Below are 23,691 nucleotides of genomic sequence, written 5' to 3'. Positions count from 1 at the left end.
TAATATCCAGGCTTGGGCTGACAAGTGGCAAGTAACATTTGCGCCACACAAGTGTCAGGCAATGAACGCCTCCAATAAGAGACAATCCAACCATTGCCCCTTGATGTTCAATGGCATTACCACCACTGAATCCCCCACAATCAACATCCTGGGGGTTACCATTGACCAGAAACAGAACTGGATTAGCCATATAAATACTGTGGCTACAAGAGCAGGCCAGAGGCTAGCAATCGTGCGACGAGTAACTCACCTCCTGACTCCCCAAAGCCTGTCTACCTTCTACAAGGCACAAGTCAGGAGTGTGATTTATTGCCCATCCCTAATTGCCCTCATTCAGAGGGCATTTTTAAGAGTCAGCCATATTGGTGTGGGTGTGGAGTCACATGTAGGCCGGACCAGGTAAGGCCGGCAAATTTCCTTCCCCAAAGGGTTTTAGTGAACCAGATGGGTTTTTACGACAATCAACAATGGTTTCATGGTCATCATCAGATTTTTAATTCCAAATTTTTATTGAATTCAAATTTCACCATCTGCCGTATTGGGAGTCGAACCCTGGTCCCCGGAGCATTAACCTAGGTCTCTGGACTATTAGTTGCCTGTGGAACACTTGCCTGGATGAGTGGAGCTTCCACAACACTGAAGAAGCTGGATACCATCCAGGACAAAGCAGTCCACTTGATTGGCACCACATCCACAAACATTCACTATCTCCACCACTGATGCGCAGTAGCAGCAGTGTGTACCATCTACAAGATGCACTGCAGGAATTCACCAAGGCTCCTTAGACAGCACCTTCCAAACCCATGACTACCACCACCTAGAAGGACAAGGGCAGCAGACAGATGGGCACACCACCACCTCGAAGTTCCCCTCCAAGTCAGTCACCATCCTGACTTGGAAATATATCACCGTTCCTTCACTGTCACTGGGTCAAAATCCTGGATCTCCCTCCCTAACAGCACTGTGGGTGTATCTACACCACATGGACTGCAGTGGTTCAAGAGGGCAGCTCACCACCACCTTCTCAAGGGCTGGGGATGGACAATGAATGCTGGCCTGGTCAGCAAAGCCCACATCTCGTGAATGAATAAAAAAAAAATATTTCAAAGTCCAGGGAAAAAATTCCTCTGCGTCATTTGGATCATTCAGTGGCATCATTGGGTTCCACTGAGATGTCACAGTCCAGCCAGCGCATCCCCTCTAGTTCTTGAGGATGCAAAAGGACAGAGTAGATGATTTCCATACTGCCACCACCTCTCCCTTTCTTTGCATGCAGCCTCCTCAGTGTCCTGTCCTTAGGGACTTAGATCTGTGATGCCACGTTAAGGGATGCTCCCTCTGCACCTCAGTTTTGCACTGCCTCTTGAAATTTTGGACCCAGTACTTCTGGGTTCTGAACTTCCTGCCTCAGGCTTTGCCCCTCGGTGTCAGCATGTTTTACACAGAGAAAATGTCTTCTAGATCAATCCAGTTCACTGTGACTCAGTCTCCTGGAAGTCCAAATGCAGGATGACCAACTGCCCTGTGTCCTTGTATTCGGACAGCCCATGGGAGGCTAAGCCTGGGAGCCGCCTTTTGCTTTTTTGTGTCCTTTATCGTTTTGTGAGCACCCCCACTGTGGCCATTGGCCACCAGGGGGAGTTTTGGTGATTTGAGTGGCACTAAGTCTGTCAGTCAGCTGGCAGAGAGATGATAATGTTGTGACTTCACAAGGTATGTTCTAAGTTTTGTTTGCCTTAAACGTCGCTGCTCGCGCCACTCTTATGGTCAGCAGCTGCCTTCCAGGCCCATGGTCACCTGCATCCACCACCCCTCCACCATACCCCCACCCCTCAAATTACTTTGTTTCGTAAGAGTTAGTACACTTAGTGAGTCAAGGAAGCCATATATAAGTCCCAAATTTTCATTAGGCTTGTTGCTGAAGGCACAAGAGTCACGAGTTTCAGTAAATTGGGGAAGTTGGATTAAATGACATCGAATTTAAAATATATTTAAGTGGGCACTTCAATGATCTTCCCACCACTGACGGGTGAGGTTCTCTTTTTGTTACCTTCCCGCTGCTGACTTAAATGCTTATAGTTTTCCCACATCCGGGAGAATGATACGCAACCCCCCATGCAATTCTCTGAGCTCGCCCACTCTCTTGTCCGGAACAGTGGATTCCACAAATTCCTACCCCAGGGCTCTGCTGTTCTGCTATGTCAAGATACCAAAGTGATTTAAAACCCAGAACCCAAAGCATTGTGTGCCAAACCTCAGAACATCCCAGTTCTGAAAGACCTCAGCCTGAAATTGTTTAATGAGAAAACAAATTCAGCTAGGTGGAGGAGGGTGGTGGTGGTGGGTGGGTTATGGTTGGGCTTCCGTTCAAGGAAGAAACGGAGGGCCCTGAGACTACCCTGGTGTGGATGGAGGTGTAGATGGATTGGGCAACCATAGGGCGGTTAAGAATTTGAAATTGTTGAAATGATGTTGGCATCAGAAGAGTCAAAGATGCAGATGGCAGAAATTGGACAAGAGGAGAAAAATATAGAGTCTAGCCACCAGAAACAACAATAACACACCCTGTCATGTCGACCCTGCAAAGTCCTCTTTACTAACATCTGGGCTTGTGCCAAAATTGGGAGAGCTGTCTCACAGACTACACAACAGCCTGACATAGTCATAATCACTAAAACATACCTACAGCCAATATCCCAGACATCACCATCCCACCAGCAGAACGGGCCCATCAAAAATGATAGCAGAGTGGTATACAGTCAGGAGGGAGTTGCCCTGGAAGTCCTCATTATTAACTCTGGACCCCATGAAGTCTCATGACATCAGGAAAACACGGGCAAGAAAACCTTCTGCTGATTACCACCTACCATGCAACCATGATGAATCTCCTCCAGTCCAGCAAATTTTCTATGTTTCTATGACAATGGGTTTTTGAAAAAGAGGGATAATGATAGCTGTTTTAAAAGGGAAGAGAACAGTGAATGCCATGGAGGGATTTCAACATGAGGATAAACATTTTAAAATTGTGTTGGCTTATGATCCACCAGCGTAGCCTAGTGAGCACAGGGGTGATGGGTGAACAGGACTTGCTGTGAGTTAGAATATGTGCACAGAGTTTCAAGAACATAAGAAATAGGAGCAAGAGTAGACCATACTCCTGTAGATCTTGCAAGTAGACCTTGATGAGACATTAAACCAAGACCCCATCTGCTTGCTAGGATGGATGTAAAAGATCCCTGGCACTATTTTGAAGAAGAGCAGGGAGATTATCCCTGGCACAAAAGCAAAATACTGCAGATGCTTTAAATCTGAAACAAAAACAGAAAATGCTGGAAAAACTCAGCAGGTCTAACAGCATCTGTGGAGAGAAAAGAAAGTCAATATTTCGAGTCCGTATGAAGAAGTTGAGTCTGAAGAAGAGTTATACAGACTTGAAACATTAACTTGTTTTTTTTCCTCTCCACAGATGCTGTTAGATCTGCTGAGTTTTTCCAGCATTTTCTGTTTTTCTTTCTGATTATCCTTGGCATCCTGGCTAATAATTATCTCCTAATAAACTTTACCAAAGCAGATGATCTGGTAATTATCAGATTGCTGTTTATAAGAGCTTGCTGTGCACAAATTGACTACTGCATTTCTTACATTACAATACTGACTACACTTCAGAAAATAGCTCATTGGCTGCGAAGCACATTGTTGTGTCCAATGGTTATGAAAAGTGCTACATAAATGCAAGTCCTTCTTATTTACCATTTATAATACAAAACCCTTGTAACTACTTTTTCACACATCAAGGCTATTCTTGAGGTGCCAATTTCTTTGAAACTATTGTGCAGTTTTGACTATTTTTCTGAATTGGGGCTATTTACATCTTCATTTCACTTTAAGCAAACAAAAAGACTAATTTTTCAGCCATGTGTTTTGTGGAGCAACAATGAACAACCCACTGGCTATGTTGCGAACAGTAGAAACCATTGCGATGTTTACCAAACATCTGACACTTCAGCTCCCAGATCACTTATACCACTTCCTGTCCCTCAGCCACTCTGCGGAAGTAATGTACCTCGTGGCGCCAATGGCGCATTCCTATTGGCCAGGAGCTGCTCAGGAGATGTCTGACGCTGTGGAGCAACCGAGTCAAACCAAAAAGAGATAAGGATGTGGAGCAGTGATCGTCAGTAGTTGCAAGCGGAATGTAGAGAGAATTAGACGTCTCTTCATCGGATAGGTAATGTAAACTACCAATTATACTATTAATTAATAGTAGTCCGCGCCACCGCATTGGCAACTAAATCAGGTTCATGAGAATTGTACGAAACGGGGTTTCATTGTTGCCGAGGTCAAACGGTGTGAGAGAACCAACTGACAGAAGGGGAGCGCGAGCGAGAGAACCAACCGGCACAAGGGGAGCGCGAGCGAGATAACCAACCGGCACAAGGGGAGCGAGACATCAGAGCGTATAACCCAGAGGAGAGACAGTGGAGGGAGGGAAATGGAATATGGGTTGTGTCTATTTGCAACACAACTGGGATAGACCGGATTTCTGATTCCTCCTCTTGGAGGATGGCACCCTACAGTTTGTACAGAATGCGTAATTTGATCCTGGCTGCTGTAGAGTAATTCAATGTTCTCTGCCATGTGTAATCTGATTCAACCATTTTCAGGCAGGTTATAGAGTTCAGACAAAGCACATAATTGGAATGAGTCCTTTGGGAGGCCACATGGTGCCCATGCCACAGACGTTTGTAGAATGCATGGTACTCACCTGCTGAGTTCAGGCAGGAAGGGGATGCCATGGAGGGATTTCAACATGAGGATAAACACTCCAAATAAAAGGTGTGGCTATGGGTACCCGCATGGGCCCCAGCTATGCCTGTCTCTTTATGGGGTATGTGGAACATTCCTTGTTGCAGTCCTACTCCGGCCCCCTTCCACAACTCTTTCTCCGGTACGTCGATTACTTCGGTGCCGCTTCATGCTCTCGTCAGGACTTGGAAAAATTTATTAATTTTGCTTCCAATCTCCACCCCTCCATCATTTTCACGTGGTCCATCTCTGACACTTCCCTTCCCTTCCTTGACCTCTCTGTCTCAATCTCTGGTGATAGACTGTCCACCAATATCCATTACAAACCCACCGACTCCCACAGCTATCTCGACTACAGCTCCTCACACCCCGCTTCCTGTAAGGATTCCATCCCATTCTCTCAGTTCCTTCGCCTCCGTTGCATCTGTTCCGATGATGCTACATTCAAAAACAGTTCCTCTGACATGTCCTCCTTCTTCCTTAACCGAGGTTTTCCACCCACGGTCGTTGACAGGGCCCTCAACCGTGTCCGGCCCATCTCCCGCGCATCCGCCCTCATGCCTTCTCCTCCCTCCCAGAAACATGATAGGGACCCCTTGTCCTCACTTATCACCCCACCAGCCTCCGCATTCAAAGGATCATCCTCCGCCATTTCCGCCAACTCCAGCATGATGCCACCACTAAACACATCTTCCCTTCACCCCCCTTATCGGCATTCCTTATCGCTCCCTCCGGGACACCCTGGTCCACTCCTCCATCACCCCCTACTCCTCAACCCCCTCCTATGGCACCACCCCATGCCCATGCAAAAGATGCAACACCTGCCCCTTCACTTCCTCTCTCCTCACCATCCAAGGACCCAAACACTCCTTTCAAGTGAAGCAGCATTTCACTTGCATTTCCCCCAACTTAGTCTACTGCATTCGTTGCTCCCAATGTGGTCTCCTCTACATTGGAGAGACCAAACGTAAACTGGGCGACCGCTTTGCAGAACACCTGCGGTCTGTCCGCAAGAATGACCCAAACCTCCCTGTCGCTTGCCATTTTAACACTCCACCCTGCTCTCTTGCCCACATGTCTGTCCTTGGCTTGCTGCACTGTTCCAGTGAAGCCCAACGCAAACTGGAGGAACAACACCTCATCTTCCGACTAGGGACCTTACAGCCTTCCGGACTGAATATTGAATTCAACAACTTTAGGTCGTGAGCTCCCTCCCCCATCCCCACCCCCTTTCTGTTTCCCCCTTCCTTTTTTTTCCAATAAATTATAAAGATTTTCCTTTTCCCACCTATTTCCATTATATATTAAAAAAAACCCCACTAGAGCTATACCTTGAGTGCCCTACCATCCATTCTTAATTAGCACATTCGTTTAGATAATATCACCAACTTTAACTTTAACACCTATGTGTTCTATTGTACTATTGTCGTTGACATCTTTTGATGATCTGCTTCTATCACTGCTTGTTTGTCCCTACAACCACACCTCCCCCCCACCTCTCTCTCTCTATCTCTCCGCCCCCCACACACACACCTTAAACCAGCTTATATTTCAACTCTTTCTTGGACTCAAACTCAAGTTCTATCGAAGGGTCATGAGGACTCGAAACGTCAACTCTTTTCTTCTCCGCCGATGCTGCCAGACCTGCTGAGTTTTTCCAGGTAATTCTGTTTTTGTTTTTTATTATTTTAAAATTGTGTTGGCTTGTGATCCACCAGCGTAGCCTAGTGAGCACAGGGGTGATGGGTGTGAACAGGACTTGCTGTGAGTTAGGATATGCGCACAAAACATAAGAATTAGGAGCAAGAGTAGACCAGACTCCTGTAGATCTTGCAAGTAGACCTTGAGCCTGCCCTGCCATTCCGTACGGCCATGACGGATCATCTACTTCAATTCTACTTTCCTGCCGGCTCCTCATATTCCTCGCTTCCCTGAAAAATCTGTCTTATTTTACTTCTTGAATACACCCATGATAGAGCTTAAGAAACAGGAACAGGAGTATACCTGGATGAGCTCAAGTTCATTGAGGGCAGAAGATAAAAGGTCAGCCAGGATAATATTGGAATAGTTAAGTCTTACAACTATCACGAATACAATATCTTGTATACAGGTAAGACCAATATAAGGTTCCCTTTCATTTAAAAAAATATATTTATTGCTGAATGCAGGCAAGGCCAACGTTTATTATCCATTCCTAATTGCCCTTGAGAAGGTGATGGTGAGCTGCTTTCTTGAACTACCTCAGCCTGTGTTGTGTAGGTACATCACAGTGCTGTTAGGTAGGGAGATCCAGGTTTTTGACCTTATCACAATGAAGGAACACAATATATTTCCAAGCCAAGATGTGTCACTTTGGGGGGAAAATTGGAGGTGGAGATGTTCCATGTGGCTGCTGCTCTTCTCTTCTAAGTGGTAGAGGTTGAGGGCTTGAGAGGTGCTGTCAAAGAAGTCTTGGCAAGTTGTTTTAATGTATATTGCTACACATGCCATTGAGAACCAGTGGTGGAAGAAGTGAAAGTTTGGGCTGCTTCGTCCTGGACGCAAAGCACCTGGCAAGTGGCAAATATCCTGTCACACTCCTGATTTGTGCCTTGTAGCTTGTGGAAAAGCTTTAGGGAGCCAGGAGATGAGTCACATGCTGGAGAATTCCCAGCTTCTGACCTACTCTTGTAGCCACAGTATTTATGTGGCTGGCCCAGTTAAGTTTCTGTTAATGACACCCTTTGACTGTTGATAGTGGGGGATTTGGCCATGGTAATATATTTGAATGTCAAAGGGAAGGTGTTGAGAGTCTTGTTGGAGATGGTCATAACCTGGAAATTATGTGACATAAATGTTTTTTTGCCACTTAACAGCCTAAGTGTGGGTCCAGGCCTTGGTCATCCTGCATGCGGGTTTGGGTATTACGTTATCTGCGATATTGAATGGTATTAAACACTGTGCAACCATCAGCAAACATTCCCAATTCTGACTTTATGATGGAGAGAAGGTATTTGTGCCCAGGGCATTGCCCTGAGGAGATCCTGCAGCAATGTCCTGGGACTGAGATAATTGGGCTTCAACAATAACAACCATCTTCCTTTGAGCCAGTGGAGAGTTTTCCCTGATTTCCAATTTTACTCTGGCTTCTTGGTGTATGATTTAGTCAAAATGCTGCAGCGATGTCAAGGACAGTCACTTTCATCTCACCCCTGGAATTCTGCTCCTTTTGTTCATGTTTGGCCAGGGCTGTAATGAGTTCTGAGTGTGCTGGTGGAACCCAAACTGAGCAGAATATTGGTGAGTAAGTGCCGCTTTATGGCACTTTCGATGACACCTTCCGTTACTTTGCTGCTGATTGAGAGTTGTCTGATGGAGCAGTAATTGGCAGATTGGATTTGTCCTGTTCTGTTGTATACAGGACATACCAGGGCAGTTTTCCACTTTACAGATACTAATGTCTACCTGACACTGTAACAACTTGGATAGAAGTGCAGGTAGTTATGGAGTACATGTTTGCAGCACCACAGCTGAATTGTTGTTGGGGCCTCTAGCCATTGTTGTATTTGCCGTTTCTTGCCATCTTGTAGAGTGAATTAAATTGGTTGAAGACTGGCATCTGTAATGGTGTGCACCCCAGAAAGAGGCTGAGATGGATCATCCATTTGGTATTTTCGGCTGAAGATGGTTGTAAATGCTTCAGCCTTGTCTTCGGACTCACGTGCTGGGCCCTGCTCCCCTGCGGGGTCCTGCAGTTGTTGAGGTTTGGAACCTTTCCTCCTGTTAGTTGTTTATTTGTCCATCACCCTTCATGAGTGGATGTGGCAGGACTGTAGACCTTTGACCTGATCCATTGGTTAGCTCTGTCTATAGCACGTAGCTTCTGTTGTCTAGTCACTAGTCATCTCATCCAAATGGGATGCATCCTAGGTTGATTACGGAAGCTAAGGTGGAGATAGCTTAAGTTCTGACCACAATCTTTAATCCTCCTTGAATATTGGAATGGTGCCAGAGGGCCAGAAGGTTGCAAACGTTGTTCAAAATAGGAGCGGGATAAACAGGACAATTGGTTAAACTTCAGTGATGGGAAAACTACTAGAGAGTGGTTGGGGGGAATAAAGGAAGGTGATTCATCTTCCCATCTGGATAATGTTCCCCCTCTTATTCACAACCCCTTTTAAATCTGGATCATATTCTCCTTTTCCCCTAACTCTCACTCCACAGCCCTTCTGATCTCCTCTCTTATCTCCCCTCCCCCTCTTTTTATCCCCTGTTATCTTAGTAATCGGTGGCTCACATGGGAGTGGTTGGGACAGAGAGCATGGGTACAATTTCCTCAGGCAATGCGACCTTCTAGAATCTCATTGAAATGGCTATACCTCAGCTGTGGCATTACCTGTCAACAGATTATTTAATCGTGGGGTGGGGTTCTGTCAAAGTGAAACCTATTTATATATGAAACTTCCTGCTGAAATAACACTGCCGAATTCAGAGTGTGCTGATGTGTTACAGATCACTGAAAGAGTCCAAGTTGCTATAGGAACAAACAAATTTACATGCATGTTGTAGGCTACGAATAATGATGATAGAGGCTCCAATTTTTTTTCCATCACATGGCTGACCAGGAATCTGTCCTGCTCTTAATGCTTGTCCTTGACATGTGTTGGAAGGATTTGCAGGTTGATAATGATCAACCTGTTTGGCATGTTATGAACTTGGCCATCAAGTCTTCTGGTGGGACTGGAACCTGGAGGTTCTGGCTCAGAATCAGGAGTGCTTACTCACTGCGCCACAAGACATCCTCCATGAATCCAAAGTAGATGCCCATAAACTGGCCCAAATGAGAAATTTGCTGACACTACTCTATGAATCCTTCTAAGTAGTGTGATGGATGAGAAATTTGAGGTTTGCACTTAGTTGCCAATGTGTGTTACTTAAGGGGCACAATTCAAAAAGCTATTATTCTTTTAATTATGCCTACAAAACAAATGAGCTTGGAAATTGGTGCATCAGAAGTTCAGAATGAGTTTTATGGCTCATCTTAAAAGAAAAATGTGTTTAATCTTTTCTGAGAAGCCGAATATAATACTTAGCTCATTATGTCGAAGAGGGCTATGATCAGAAACTACTTTTTTTTAAAGCGTGAATATGAAATGGATGGTTTGCTTAAGCTGGTTGTGTAACAGAATCATAGAAAGATTTACGGCACAGGAGGTCATTCAAACTATCGTGTCCGTGCTGACTGATAAAGAACTAACCAGTCTAATCACACTTTCTAGCTCTTGGTCCGTGGCCCTGTGGATTACAGCACTCAAGTGCATATTCAAATATTTTTTCAATGCAGTCAGGTTTCAGCATCTAACACCCTTTGAGGCAGTGACCATGTTTTAATCCCAATGAGAAACTTGATTTCAGAGAGTCAAGAACTAGGAGCAGTTCTTTAGTTAACCATTCTGTCACTGTCGAGCATTGAGACTGGTTCAAGTGTACAGGTTTTCTCTGAGTTAATAAAAACAGAAGTTGCTGGGAAAACTCAGCAGGTCTGGCAGCATTTGTGGAAAGAGGAACAGAGTTCATGTTTCGAGTTTCAAACTGGTTCTGAAGAAGAGTCATATGGGACTTGAAAGGTTAACTTTGTTTCTCGCTCCACAGATGCAGCCAGATGTGCCGAGTTTTCCTAGCATGTTGTTTTAATTTCAGATCTCCACTCTCCACAGTATTTTGCTTTTATTTTCTTAGTTATGAATAGGGTTAAAACTTCTTGCAATAGAAACAGTAAAATCAGCTTAATAATATCCAGGTAGATTGGATATTTGGTTTATGTTTTTAGTTTTGTGTATTAAGCATTGCTGGAATAAACATACAAAGCTGAGAAATCAAAGGAGAATAACATTACTGGAATATAAGATCCATAATGCAGGAAATTGACGTAAGCAATGGAATTGTAGCAAGTATATTTGATCGCTGCATAAAGACTGATGTTTGCAGAGTATTATCCATTTTCAATGATTTCTTTTTATTCATGAGATGTAGACATCACTGATGAGGCCAGCATTTATTGCTTTTGACAAGGTGGTTGTGAGCCACCTTCTTGAATACAACTGAGTGGCTTGCTAGAGGGCAGTCACCAACATTACTATGGATCTGGGGTCACATGTATATCAGATCATCTGAGGATAGCAAGTTTCCTTCCCTCTCTCTTCAGGTACCAAGCCCTAAGAGGGCATCTTCATTGGTGGTGAGACTTATCCAAGATATCTTCATTATTTGCCTCCAAAACCATAACTCTGAAGCCTCAATTCTTCTCTACGTTGCTTCACTGGCCATGCAACACTCGCTCCTGTATGTCAAAATTGGTGTGATGTAGCATTCGAGGATTCTCAGCTTTGTTTTCATGGTTGATTTTGAGTTGATCATAATCTTATTAAATTTTAGAAATGCATCTTTGGCCATTCCAATCCTTCATCTTATTTCTTGATCGCACTTTCCGTCTGATGTTACCTAGGTAACAAAATTTGCCCAACTGTGTGACTTTTTCATTTTTCACTGTGATCTTACATTCTGCTATGATTTCCTTTTTGGATACTACTAGACATTTTGTTTTCTTCCAATTTATGCTCAACATACTCATCAGTTCTTTGTGTTTCACCTTATCAAACAGCTTTTATAATCAATAAAACACATGAATATGTCCGTTTTTATTCCAATGGCTCTCTCTGATAGCATACATACCATAAAGATAGTATTTCTCGTTCCTCTATAAAACCACATTGAAGAGCTGAAGTTTCTGGCTTTACCTTATCCCTGGCCCTGTTCACCAAGAAGAATCTTAGTAATGTGACTCATCAGACTGATCAGACTTTGTACCTGCCAGATGTACACCCGACTTTTCCTGTGATTTCCCAAATGTCTTTATGCGTTGTTTGTGAGTCTGTGTTTTTATTTTTTTTATTCCTTCACATTTTTTGTTCAGCCACTTTTCCTTCTTTTCAACACATTTTTGCTTAATCCTTTTATCCAATTCCTGATATTTCCATTGATGTATTTGCTTTACCTGCCATTGGTTCTCCATCAGGTCTAATATTTCATCTGTCATCCATTTTTGTTTCTTTCTTTTCTTTAGTTGGAATGGTGATTTTTTGATGATTCTAGCACTAATACTTTGAACATTTTCCATGTTGAATGGTCTTCAAGCTGTTTGAAATGGTTTTGAACTTCCACTTTAAATTTTTCTTTATTTGAGCTCTCTGTTCATAATCTAGTCTCTTTAATGTCCCTGTTTTTTTCAACTTCCTCAGTTTTATTTTGATAGTGCAAACTACAGGTGCATGGTTGCTCCTGCAGTCACTGCCTGGGTAGGTCTTTACTTGTTGAACTGCTTTTTGGAATCCACTGTTTATTGTCATGTTGTCAATTTAATTTCTGGTCATGTCACCAGGACTTGCCCAGCTGTATTTCCTTCTTGAACTAGGTATTTAGAATAACCTGATCATTTGTTGTACACCAGTCAATCCACCATTAACCCTGTTTCATTGGGATCACCAACTATGTTGCCTTTCCTGATATAAATAATTTTATATTTAGATCACTCATTGCAAAAATTAGCTCGTCTGTTTTACATTAGTGATTCGATATAACCAGGTCTTCATAGATCAGTATCCTCTTCTTCACTGTCAGATGTTGGTGCCAGACTTGGAAAATGGCAAGATTGAGAGATTGTGCTTTGATTTTTACTAAAATCACTCTGGTTGAGATGGCTCAGTGACCCAGCACACATTTTGAGACTTCTTCATCTAGGAGTATTCCGACACCCCCTCATGCTTTTGACCCCCTGAGTAGATGAATGTGATACCATCTGACGTAAAATTACCTGCATCTTTCCAGCATGTTTCACCCAACCAAGAATGTCGACTTTCAAACGCCTCATTTCATGCTTGACATTCATCAATTTTCCAGGTTGTAACAGGGTTCTCATATTTTATGTTCCAATGTTAATGCTTTTTGAGTGCTAACAGTAGCATGATGACGATCCAGTGTCAACTGTAGCGCGTGACTAACCGTACCGAGCGAGGCATTCCCTCTTGGATTGAAGGGATCCCCTTGATGCTGTTGTGATTTTTATTTGATTTGTATTGGTCCATGGTTATTGTAGATAACTGTACTGTAGTGGTTGCCGTTGCCTTCTGAAGGCTGCAGTGCTCAACCAACATTAGCTTGAATCGGTTGTTGTTACACCAGTTGAACCAGGTTTCTGCCAACCATGAAGGTCCACCACCCTGCTTCCACAATGGCTTCACTCTAACCCTGGCACGTGACCCTTCCAGGGACTGTCAGCTGAGCCAGCTGAACCTGGAGCTCACAGAAGGGATGGATCGACTACACCTTGGGGGTTCTCCAGATACCCTAAAATAAAAGCAAAATACTGTGGATGCTGAAAATCTGAAATAAAAACAGAGAACGCTGGGAAAACTCAGCAGTTCTGGCAGCATCCGTGGAGAGAGAAACAGAGTTAACATTTTGAGCCTGTATGACTCTTCAGAGCTCAATCTAGTAATTCCCAGGTGTCATGGTGAGATTTGGATCATTTCTGGATCATTAAGCCAGGCCTCTGGATTATTAGTCGAGTAACATAACCATGTTACTAGTGCGTACTCTGAAATAATCAGAGTTGACCACACAAGTTAATTAGCGTGAAACACCTGTTATGATTCTTGGACATAGTTGTTGGTAAGATCTGGTTAGGGATCAATAACATTTGTTTAAAGTAGGCAAAGTTTGAGATTCAACACATTTGCTCAGCAAAGAAAGCCACAGGTTTTGAAGAAATAGAAATAAACTTTACAAGGTCAGAAAAAAAACAATTTGCAGTATCTATCTTATACTCCTAACATTCAGGGTTATAATGAGATGCATATGAATTAACAGGCAAACACACCACACTGCACAATAAATGGTAGATGTGACCAAAACAAATTCCATGGATTTCTTAACAACCCAACCACGCATCCATAATAGAGAGTCAACTAATTGCACTAAAACACTGTCTCTCCCACGAGGGTTTCCCATCTTTAGCTTTGAAGATCTTGCCTTGGATTGACATCTGGAAAGAATTCCAAAGGGGATGGCTTCAAAGACAGGTCACCTCGCAGGGTTTCAATCTTGTCTCCCGAGATTCCGTTCGCCTGGATTCCCGAGTCTACGCTCTGACACCAAATTACAAGTACAACTTCAGCTCTTCGACTGTGCCAAGCAGAACACTACTGCTCCAGAGGGGTACCTTTGCCCCAGTGCCCGCAGCACTAAGTCACCAACCTTTGACTGCCTTCTTGTATCTTCAGGGCTTCTTCTGAGCTCTCTTCAATTACCAACTCTTCTTATGAGCCCACTTCACTTAAAGTCTGCTCCCCATAGCTCTTTCTCTAATTGGAACCTGTTTCTCTGCTCCTATTTTTCTTAACAGGGTCCTGTTTTTGTCCCTTACCTGGACTTTCTTTTGGGACCTCTCCCTGTCTCCTGCCTCGGACACTAGTCTTTTATCATGCACCACACCTGGTCATTGACCCGGGTGTTTTGCGCCCTTTTTTTCTGTCTATGCGCAGGCATGTGGGGCCTGTCCTGAGCCCAAAGAATATGAAGATGCAGAACTGCGCATGTGCAGCCCACTTACAGTGTGTATGTGCGCAGAAAGCCTGAGGTCTGTCAGGAGTTGAAGTTCCCGACTTCCGAGCTCAATGCTAAGGTGAGCTTGGGTTCCGTAACAACCCAAGAGCCAATAAAATGAATTTTTTTTTTGAGAAGCTTGTACTACAAATGTGATTAGATTTATCTGACCAGTGATCATTCAGACCCATCGATCAACTTCTAATCTATAATGGCAGTGTGGACCAGTAATTTAACAAAGGTTCATTATGTTTATGTTAGTTCATTGTACAAGCTAAATCCTTGTATTGTATGTGTGTGTGCGTGTCTGTGTTAAATTTATTCATTTCAACATTTCCTCTGGGCGTAACTTAATGCAGTCCATTTTCTGAAAATTTGTCTTGGGAAAGGTTAATAAAATTTATTATCCCTATTGATTGGAGCTCATAAATACACATTGCAACCCAAAGACCTGCACCCTTCAGGTTCTTGCCCAATTTTACCCCCAACTTTTTTTGTCTTTTATACAGTTGTTAGAAAGCACTTAACAACCTGGAAAACCAAGTGAGGCATTATTTGGTAATGACTTGTTTGTGAAGTAACCTATTCTGACATTTTGGGCAGAATTTTCCCCCCGTAGGGGGCAAAGTTGAAGGGCGGGCATGCACAGGCGCGCTTCCGATCGGGCGCCATTATACATGGGCGGGCCAATTAAGGCCCGCCCAGCTATGTGCTTCCTGTGCGGGCGGGAATCCCAAAATCAAGAGTGAGCTCTTTCGCATATGTGCACGAAAGAGCGCACTCGTCTCCCTGAGGCTAGTGCAGCCTCGGAGATCGGCTCTAAATGTAAAATACCTAAAAATAGAGAATTAAAATTTCCCTAACATGTCCCCTCATGTGACAATGTCACATCAGTTGGGACATGTCCATAATTTTCACAAAAACTTTATTAAAATTTTTAAAAACCTACATGAAACTTTATCCTGCCCGTGAATGAGGTTTCTCGCATCTTCTAATTTGCGCCGGGGATCCTGGCCTACCCGCCAACCTTAAGTTTGGACGAGCAGGTCGTTTAATTACATAATTGACTCTGTCAATGGCCTCAATTGGCCAATGACAGGTCGGCGGACGTACAGCTGATTTCGCTGTGCGTCCACCTACCTGAAAATTTAAATGGGACGTGGTGACATCGGGAGTTCCCCCTGACGTCACTGCATGTCATTTTACGTGTTGGCGAGCAGGCCCTGCCCCTGATCACCGACATGTAAATTCCTGCCCTTTGTATGGAGGCTGTCTTGTATATGATAGCATCACAGCCATATAAACAGCAACAATTTCTATTTAAAATGTCCCAAGGTGTTTCGCAGGAGCATTATCACAGAAAAAATTGACACTGAGTCACATAAGATATTAGGACATATGGCCAAAAGCTTTATCAAAGAGGTAAGTTTTAAGGAGCATCTTGAAGAAGGATGGAGAGGTAGAGTGGTTTAGGGATGAAATTCCAGGGCTAGTGGCTTGGGAGCGGAAGCACAGCTATCAGTGTTAGGGCGATTAAAATTTAGGGTGCTCAAGGCAGCTGAATTGGAGGAGCACAGGTATCTCAGAATATTTTAGGACTGGAAGAAGTTACAAAAATTAGGAGGTGAGACCATGGAAGTATTTGAAAATAACGGTGAGAATTTTAAAATTGAGGTATTGCTTGACTGAGAACCAACATAGATCAGTGTACACAAGGGTGATGGGTGAATGGGTCTTTGGTGCAAGATAGGACTCAGGTGGCAGTGTTTCAGATGACCTCAGGCTTATGAAGCTGGAAGATGGGAGGATGGCCTGACGTTAGATTTGTCAAGTCCAGAGCTTAGAAAGGCATGGATGAGCAGTGTGCAAACTGAAGTAGGGGTGGAGTCAGGCGATGTTACAGAGGTGGAAATAGATGGTTTTGATAATGGTGCAGATATCGGGTCAGAAGCTTTTCTTAGGATTAGATACGACACCAAGTTTGCAAATGGTCTGGTTGAACCTCAACAGTTGTCAAGGAAGGGGATGGAGTTTGTGATAGGGACAGAAGATGATGACCTCTGTTTTCCCAATATTTAGTTGGATGAAATTTCTGCCTATCCTGTACTGGATGTCAGACCAGCAGTGTGACAATTTAGAGACAACGGAGATGAAATAGAACTGCTGTCTTCAGCTACATGTGGAAATGGGAGCTGTTTTGGATGCTGTTGCCGAGGGGCAACATGGAAGTGAGAAATAGGAGGGAGCTAAAAATAGACTTGTGGGACACTAGAAGTAATTGTGTGGAAGCAAGAAGAGAAGCCATTGTTGGTGATTTTTTGGCTGTGACTGGATAGGTGAGATGGAACTCGGCAGGGACAAACTCTCACTGGATGACATGCAGTTACCTGGGTCCATTGTGAAGACGTGATGTGCATTAAAGGTGTAACAAGTGTTAACCTAATAATATAGCACTATTGACTTTCATTCTGCACATAATACAAGAGTAGTTTAACAGTTTTGAGTTAGATTTATAATTCGATCAAATGGCCATGGAGTCATGCACTACTTGACTATCAAAAGCTTTAGCAGTGTGGAATTGCTTTGTTGCAGAGGACAAACTGGTTTAGGTAAGATATATTTTAATGTACATATATATTAGCAAAAAGGTCTTTAGTGAGCATGTATGGTCTAACCTGGCTATGATAAACCCAATGTAGCACACCCCTACATTATGTAAGCAACAAATCTTCTGACTCATTCTGAGCACTGTAAAGGAGTCTATTGTAATATATTAAAAATCTTGCCGTTTTTAAAAATTATTTTATTCATCACTGGCAAGGCCAACATTTGTTGCCCATCCCTAATTGCCCTTGAACTGAGTGGCTAAGTAGGTCACTTCAGAGGGCAGTTGAGGGTCAACCATATTGCTCTAGGCCTGGAGTCATACGTAGGCCAGACTGGGTAAGGACAGCAGATTTTCTTCCCTAAAGGACATTGATGAACCAGGTGGGTTTTTACAATCGATGATAGCTTCATGGCCACTATTACTGAAACTAGCTCTCAATTCCAGATTTATTAATTTAAATTCCACCAAGTTACCGTGGTAGGATTTGAACCCATGTCCCCAGAGCGATTGGCCTGGGCCTCTGTATTACTAGTCCAGTGACGTTACCACTACACTACTGAGACAAATTCCCCATCGCTTCTTCTCCGTTATGAATTGCAGCATGCACATTTAAAATTGTAACTGCATAGTAAACATTTAGAATGAGAATTTATATAAAAACAATCTCAATGGGAATCCCTTTGTTAATGGTCCCTATCGCAGTGTGTTACTCTCAAGAGGCTGAGTGATCTGAATTAAGCTCCTGATCAAGCAGGAGCTCTGCTGAATGGTCCCACCTGAAGCATTTAATTTATCTATTCTTCTTTAGATGCTGAGGCATGTGCTGTGTATTTTTTACTTTTATTTATTTCAGTCAAACTTGGTGTAGTGTCTGTAATTTCTTGATGCTTCTTTTACTTTACTAAAATATATTAATCCATATTTTGGAAAGACCATTTTAACCATTGATATTTAAAGGGCTAATGATACTACCACGACCACTTTTGAATGATTTTTTTAGACATTCTCAGTGCTCCTGAGTTCTTTTATGGCAGTAAGGTAATATTTTTTTTTTCAGTGGGGTAATATTTAGCAGTGGACCGATTAGATTTTTAAAAAAAGTTTGGAACAGCAAACAGTTGAAATTAATAAGCCCATATTGCAGAGGAGGGAAGAGGGCTGGAACTTAAACCTTTTTTTACATCAAGTAGCGCACATTGGAGTTTGGCTGCAATTTTATCTCCAGGGTTTGATGAATCCGCATTTGAAATGGAAGCAATGGGCAGAATTTTGTACTCAGATGGCGTACGGACCCCACCGGCTCGGCAGTGGGCAGACAGCCGACCCCCGCCACTGAAATGGGGCCCGCCATCATTTTAAGTGGGTGATCCAATTGAGGCCTGCCCAGCGGCATCCACGAAAGAGCGCACTGCTCCCTGAGGCAAAGTGCTGTCTCGGGGAGAATACTGACAGTGCAAAAAACTTTCAAAATAGAAACATTAAAAAATTATTAACATGTCCCTCTCATGTGACAATGTCACACGAGATGGGACATGTTAATAAAATACACATAAACTTTATTAGTTTTTTACAAAACGGACATCACTCCTCATCCCGCCAATGGATGAAGTTTCATGAATAATCTGGAGCCCGCTGGGGCTCCTGGTCTGCCTGCCAGCCTTAAGTTTGGATGGGCAGGTCTTTAATTACTTTAAATAGCCTGTCAATGGCCTCAATTGGCCATTGACAGGTCGGCGGGTGGACAGCTGATTTTACTGTCCACCTGCCTTCCTAAAAATTTAAAGGGACTGGAATGACTTCGGGGATTCCTTCTGACGTTATCCCGTGTCATTTTCCTGTCGGTGAGCGGGCCCCACCCCCAAATCGCCAAGGGGAAAATCCTGGCTAATGTATGGGGAAGTAGGTAAAACATCCTTTAAGGCAGCTGGCCAAAGTGTAAACAGCAGGACAACATTTCAAATTTCCTTTCCTAGTTGGAGCGAGCAAGAGTGGAGACTAGTTCGTGACTTGGCCAGATTTAAAGTTTTTTACGTTGGTGTGAAAAAAGACCATGCCTAGTTTGTGCACTTGAGTGTGTTTTTTCCACAGGTACAGCAGCCTGTGTCCATGATGAGGCCATAATTTATATATTTTTTTAAAGTGGGGATCGGGGCTGAATTTCTAAAACACTTTATCCAGAGGTACCAGCACGTCAGGAGCAGGCTTGGAGAAGAGCAAATTTTTTTGAAGTTTGAAAGATTTTAAGGAAATAGTTGGCAGTGAATGGGCTATAGGATTCAGTGAGAAGTAGCTGAATGGAACTGTGGAGGCCTGAAATAGGTTTTGTGTGAAGAGGCAACTGATATAAAGCTGGTCCCCTGGCTGGAAGTAAGCTCTTTCTAAAAAGCAGGGTATGGATGGACAGACAGGGCTTAAATAGAATCAGCGTTGGCGGAAAGTGGGTCAGGAGAGAATGGCCAGATGTGTGCATTATTTGGAAGAATACTTATAGGTGAGTGGAATGGGAGATTCGAGCCAGGGAGCATGACTAATGAAAATAAGATAATCATATATATTTAAAAGTGATATTGAAGTTAAAATAAAATTTACCTCTGAAATGATGGCAAAAACAAAATGAGAGGAGTTATGCAGCATAGTGCCACTGGTGTTGGGAGGCTTGTATCTATGTTGTGGCATAGGGACTGTTAAAAAAGGATTCCCCCATTGAAACTGTTTACATATATATTCCCATTATAAAAATTTATGGAAACAGTTTCAATTTTAAATGTGGATGTTAGGATGAATAGTGGATAGCTGATGGGTAATTGTGAAAATGCAAGCTTTTTAATATTACTGTTGATTCCTTTATAGTGTTCAGTGAGGCAAAAGACCTGTTGCTTATAGAAGAGTAGGGGTGTTGTGCCATGCTGGGAGTAACATAGGGTCACTGATTTACGGACAAATTTCATTTTTATATTTTGGTATTTTTATTGATATTTTGGGGTTTGAGTTCCTCCTAGTCTTATACTCTTAAACACCGTTTATGCATTTTTGTTTTTATGTTTCATACTGTTATCTATGTATTCCATTTTTAACCTATCCCTTTTTTAAAGTTGAGAGTACACAGCAAGGTGATATGCAAGATAAATTCCATGGAAGGAGATATCAGATATTTAGCAGTATTTATGATAAGAAATAATGTTTAGCAGCACTTGGGGGCAGTCCTTTGCTTAAACAGCAGTAACGAATTGCTGTATGGTTTGAAAGCTAGGACTGATGGAGTTTGTTTTCATGGAAGCTCCTTTGATCTTGCATCAAGGAGGGGAGCCTAAGCTTTGGGAGGGAAAAAAAGAAAATTAGGTTTTTCTTGATAGATTCCCAGCATGTCTCTGCAGTGAGGCAAGGGGTGATCACGGAACTCCAAGTAGTGGTTGCCTTTTGGGGAGATTAAGTGTGTGACAACCTTGGTTTATGATTTCTAATGCATCTCCATAAACATTGAATTTGGTGTTTTGTGATTAGTTCCTCAATAACTGTTTGCGTTTGGTCTAGTGTAATGGAAAGGCATGTTGATTATAGATCCTAGGTTTGATTCCCAGTCTAGGGTGAGAAACCTGATCTCATATGGGATGCTACATTTAGCTTAACTGCCTCTAGGATAGGTGGGAGGAAAATAAGCAGGGTTCTTGCCACCAATTTCTATCGAGGGATCCCTGTTAGAAAGTGCTTAAAGAATCTGCCATGCCGTCCAAAGGTGCACTAATGTGCTGACACTCAAAAAAAAAATGGCAAAGTACCAGTACACCAATTGAGAAGTAATGTAGCAAAAATTGGTGCCTTTGAGAGTGGAGGTTTGGGAATAGAAACATGTTATAAGGCAATGAATTAAACTCACTCAATAATTTGGATCCCTTCATCACTCTGATGGATAATGTCTGAGACATTTATATTAAATTCAGTATTTTTTCTATGATTAGCAAAAAAGATTGCCCCAATATCAGTGCAGTATTGGCTTGTAATAAGAATGCAGAATAGAAAATTAATCATCTACTCTTCTTAAACAGGTTTTTGAATTCAACTGCATTTCTGAACAAAAAATACACCATTTATTTTTAAAGAACAACTTGACACCGTTAACAAACTGGAAGGCCCACGCATAGACGATAACCTAAGCTCAAGCTTAAGGAATCGGAGGGAAGGAGTAAGAAACCCAATGTCATCTCAAGAAAAACAGTGCAGCACTCCAACATCAGAGTTAAATGACGTGAATCCAATTGTGAAACATGAACCTGACTTGCTCGATGTAAGTATAAAATATAAATTGGTAATGTTGTAACTTGGTGTTTTGTTAGTAATATGTATCATTTTATATGACGTTTGACCTATTAAAAAAACATTATAGAGAATTTCAAATATAACATTATATGGCAGCTTACTTGTTGGTTGGCCAAAGGTTTAGGAATTGCATTATCCTGTGTTAAGTAATTGGTATTTATGAGAACTATTTATCAGTATAGCTTATATTGGAGCAGTTCAGCAAGAATTTTCTTATCTTATGATTGAAATGTTCTTATGAATTTGGGAAATACTGAGCTGACTAACTCAATGTTGCATCCTTTATCAGTTGTTCAGCGATTAAATTTTAAAGCAACAGACAAATCTGTTTACATGAAATTGGGGTTTGTTTCTAATGTGTTCCCAAGTGTAAAATTAGATAATTTAGAATATTATAATTGAATAAGGAATTATACTAACTGCATACCAAGTACATTGTAGTCCACTGAAAACAAATGATTCCACTTTGTAAGAGAAATTTGGGTGGAGCTGTACTTTTGGAATACTGTCATTAACAAAGAAACAAGTGAATTTATAAATAAGTATATATTATACATTTATTATGGTGAGAATATTTAAGCTTTTCGTGGAATTGCCGAATTAATTATTTCACAAGATTTTGGCCTGAATTTTACCCTTGGTGAGCGCGCACGATCGCTGGGCCCCCAACCGGTTGGGAAACGAGCTGCTGTCTGCGATTTCACGCTGGCTGGCCAACTAAGGCCCACCCCAGCATGAAACATGTCTCCCCAATGGCCGGGAAGGGGCGGGTAGGGGCGGGGGCCTGTTGGCCACTGGGTCCAATGGCGACCTGGTGGCTGGTTGAAAAACGGCACAGTCAGTTCCTTGAAGGCTGCCAGGGACGGGCATATCTTCTGTGTTGTGAAAACTGAAGTTATGGCATAAAGTGCGGCTGGAGACACCAGACGGGAAGGCAGGCTGGGTGGGCACTTGCGCCGCCGCCGCCACACACCCCTCCCCCCAAAAAACTCTGCTTCTGGGCGAGTGCCTCGCGATCCTCCTGGAGGAGGTGGCTACCAGAAGGGATACCCTTGTCCCTGGAGATGGAAGGAGGAGGCAGCAAAAGTCAGCAAGTCAGCAGCTATGACGTTGTGTAGCGCACATGGGTGCAGTGCCACACAAGGTTTAATGACCTGCTGTGCTTGGGAAGGGTGAGTACCATGTTCATAAGGATCAGTGTAGCGAAGGGTTAAGGTCTGGTTGTCCCTGCCATGGTGCTCAAGGGTGTTAGAGTCTGCTCAAGGGTGTTAGAGTCTGAGTGCCAAATGTCAGTGATGCTGGAGCTGGCCAAGTGGGTGAGCCCTGGCTGCTTGGACTGAGTGCCTTGTGGCTTGAGGGCCGCGACTCAGATGTGCCCTGTGAGGTGTTCCTCAGGTGGGGTTGGCCAGGCTGCAGTGGTGCTGCAGATAGAGAGTGGACTGATCCATGCTCCTCTGTCCTTCAGTAGAAGATGACCCATAACAGCATTGAAAGGTCGTGGACATGTGGAGGCCGCCCAAACCCCTAATCCTATCCAGATTTGAGCAGGGCACCTTGGAGCGAGAGAGGCGATGAAAGATGGTGGCATGATGATGCAGATCTCCATTGTCTCATGAGGGTGCCTGGCATGCACGGTGACAGTGTGATGACTTAAACTAATGACTGTACTCAATTGCAGGACCCCAGAGAGCCATCCCTGAAGCCAGAGGACAGTCAGGCTTCACATGTTCCTGCGTCACACCTGCCCTCTGAACCAGGCACCAGTGCATTTACCAGCACCTCGGTGGGAGATAGATCCTCAGCTAGAATGTTGTAGTATAGCACAGCATTTCAGAGGGAGGAAGGAGTGCAAAGAGGGGAGGGTTTCTGGGAGGGAGGAAGGAGTGCAGAGAAGAAATGGAGTTAGGGGGGAGTAAGAGAGAACTTCATGCTCGCTTGAGGAGTAGGCGGAGGCAGAGAGTGCCAGGCCGCCGGCAGTCGGAGGACTGCTGGAGACTAGGACTATGCTCAGTTGAAGGCAGATGCTGAGTCCCTGGAATCGTCCATTAGGTGGCAGATACTGGATGTCCAGCGGGATGTGCAGGAGGATCTGGTGGAGGATCTGGCCATGAGGACATGCGTGCCGTGGTCTCTGTTGTGGAGAGTTCATGCAGAGCATGAGGATTGCTTTGACCCTCATGGCTGAGCACGCTGCCTACTCCGTTGAGACAGTGGTGGCTCTCATGGAGGGGCAGCTCCAGGAACAGAATCAGGGGTTCCTAGGGCTGTGCTTGGACCTGCAAGCCCTCATACTGACCACAGGTAGTCAGTGCCAGTGTGGGAGA

At 43.4% G+C, this 23,691-nt stretch overlaps 1 protein-coding gene across 2 annotated transcripts in view; it reads left to right on the top strand.

The window, feature by feature from the left end:
* The first annotated feature begins 4,078 nt into the window (after window positions 1-4,078).
* Window positions 4,079-23,691, top strand: part of LOC121293380 (adiponectin receptor protein 2-like) — a 118,769-nt gene continuing 99,156 nt past the window's right edge. The window contains exons 1-2 of one of the 2 annotated variants that reach the window (XM_041216410.1): window positions 4,079-4,228; window positions 21,151-21,335. In XM_041216410.1, coding sequence (XP_041072344.1) covers window positions 21,246-21,335 — 90 coding nt within the window. In that variant the 5' untranslated portion in view covers window positions 4,079-4,228; window positions 21,151-21,245. Of the gene's footprint in view, window positions 4,229-21,096; window positions 21,336-23,691 lie in introns of both variants that reach the window. The other variant, XM_041216409.1, reaches the window with a different exon arrangement.

Source organism: Carcharodon carcharias, chromosome 21 (genome assembly GCF_017639515.1).
Source record: "Carcharodon carcharias isolate sCarCar2 chromosome 21, sCarCar2.pri, whole genome shotgun sequence".
Taxonomy (NCBI): domain Eukaryota; kingdom Metazoa; phylum Chordata; class Chondrichthyes; order Lamniformes; family Lamnidae; genus Carcharodon; species Carcharodon carcharias.
The sequence above is the reverse complement of the archived record's forward strand: the minus strand, read 5'-3'. Positions and strand labels throughout refer to the sequence as shown.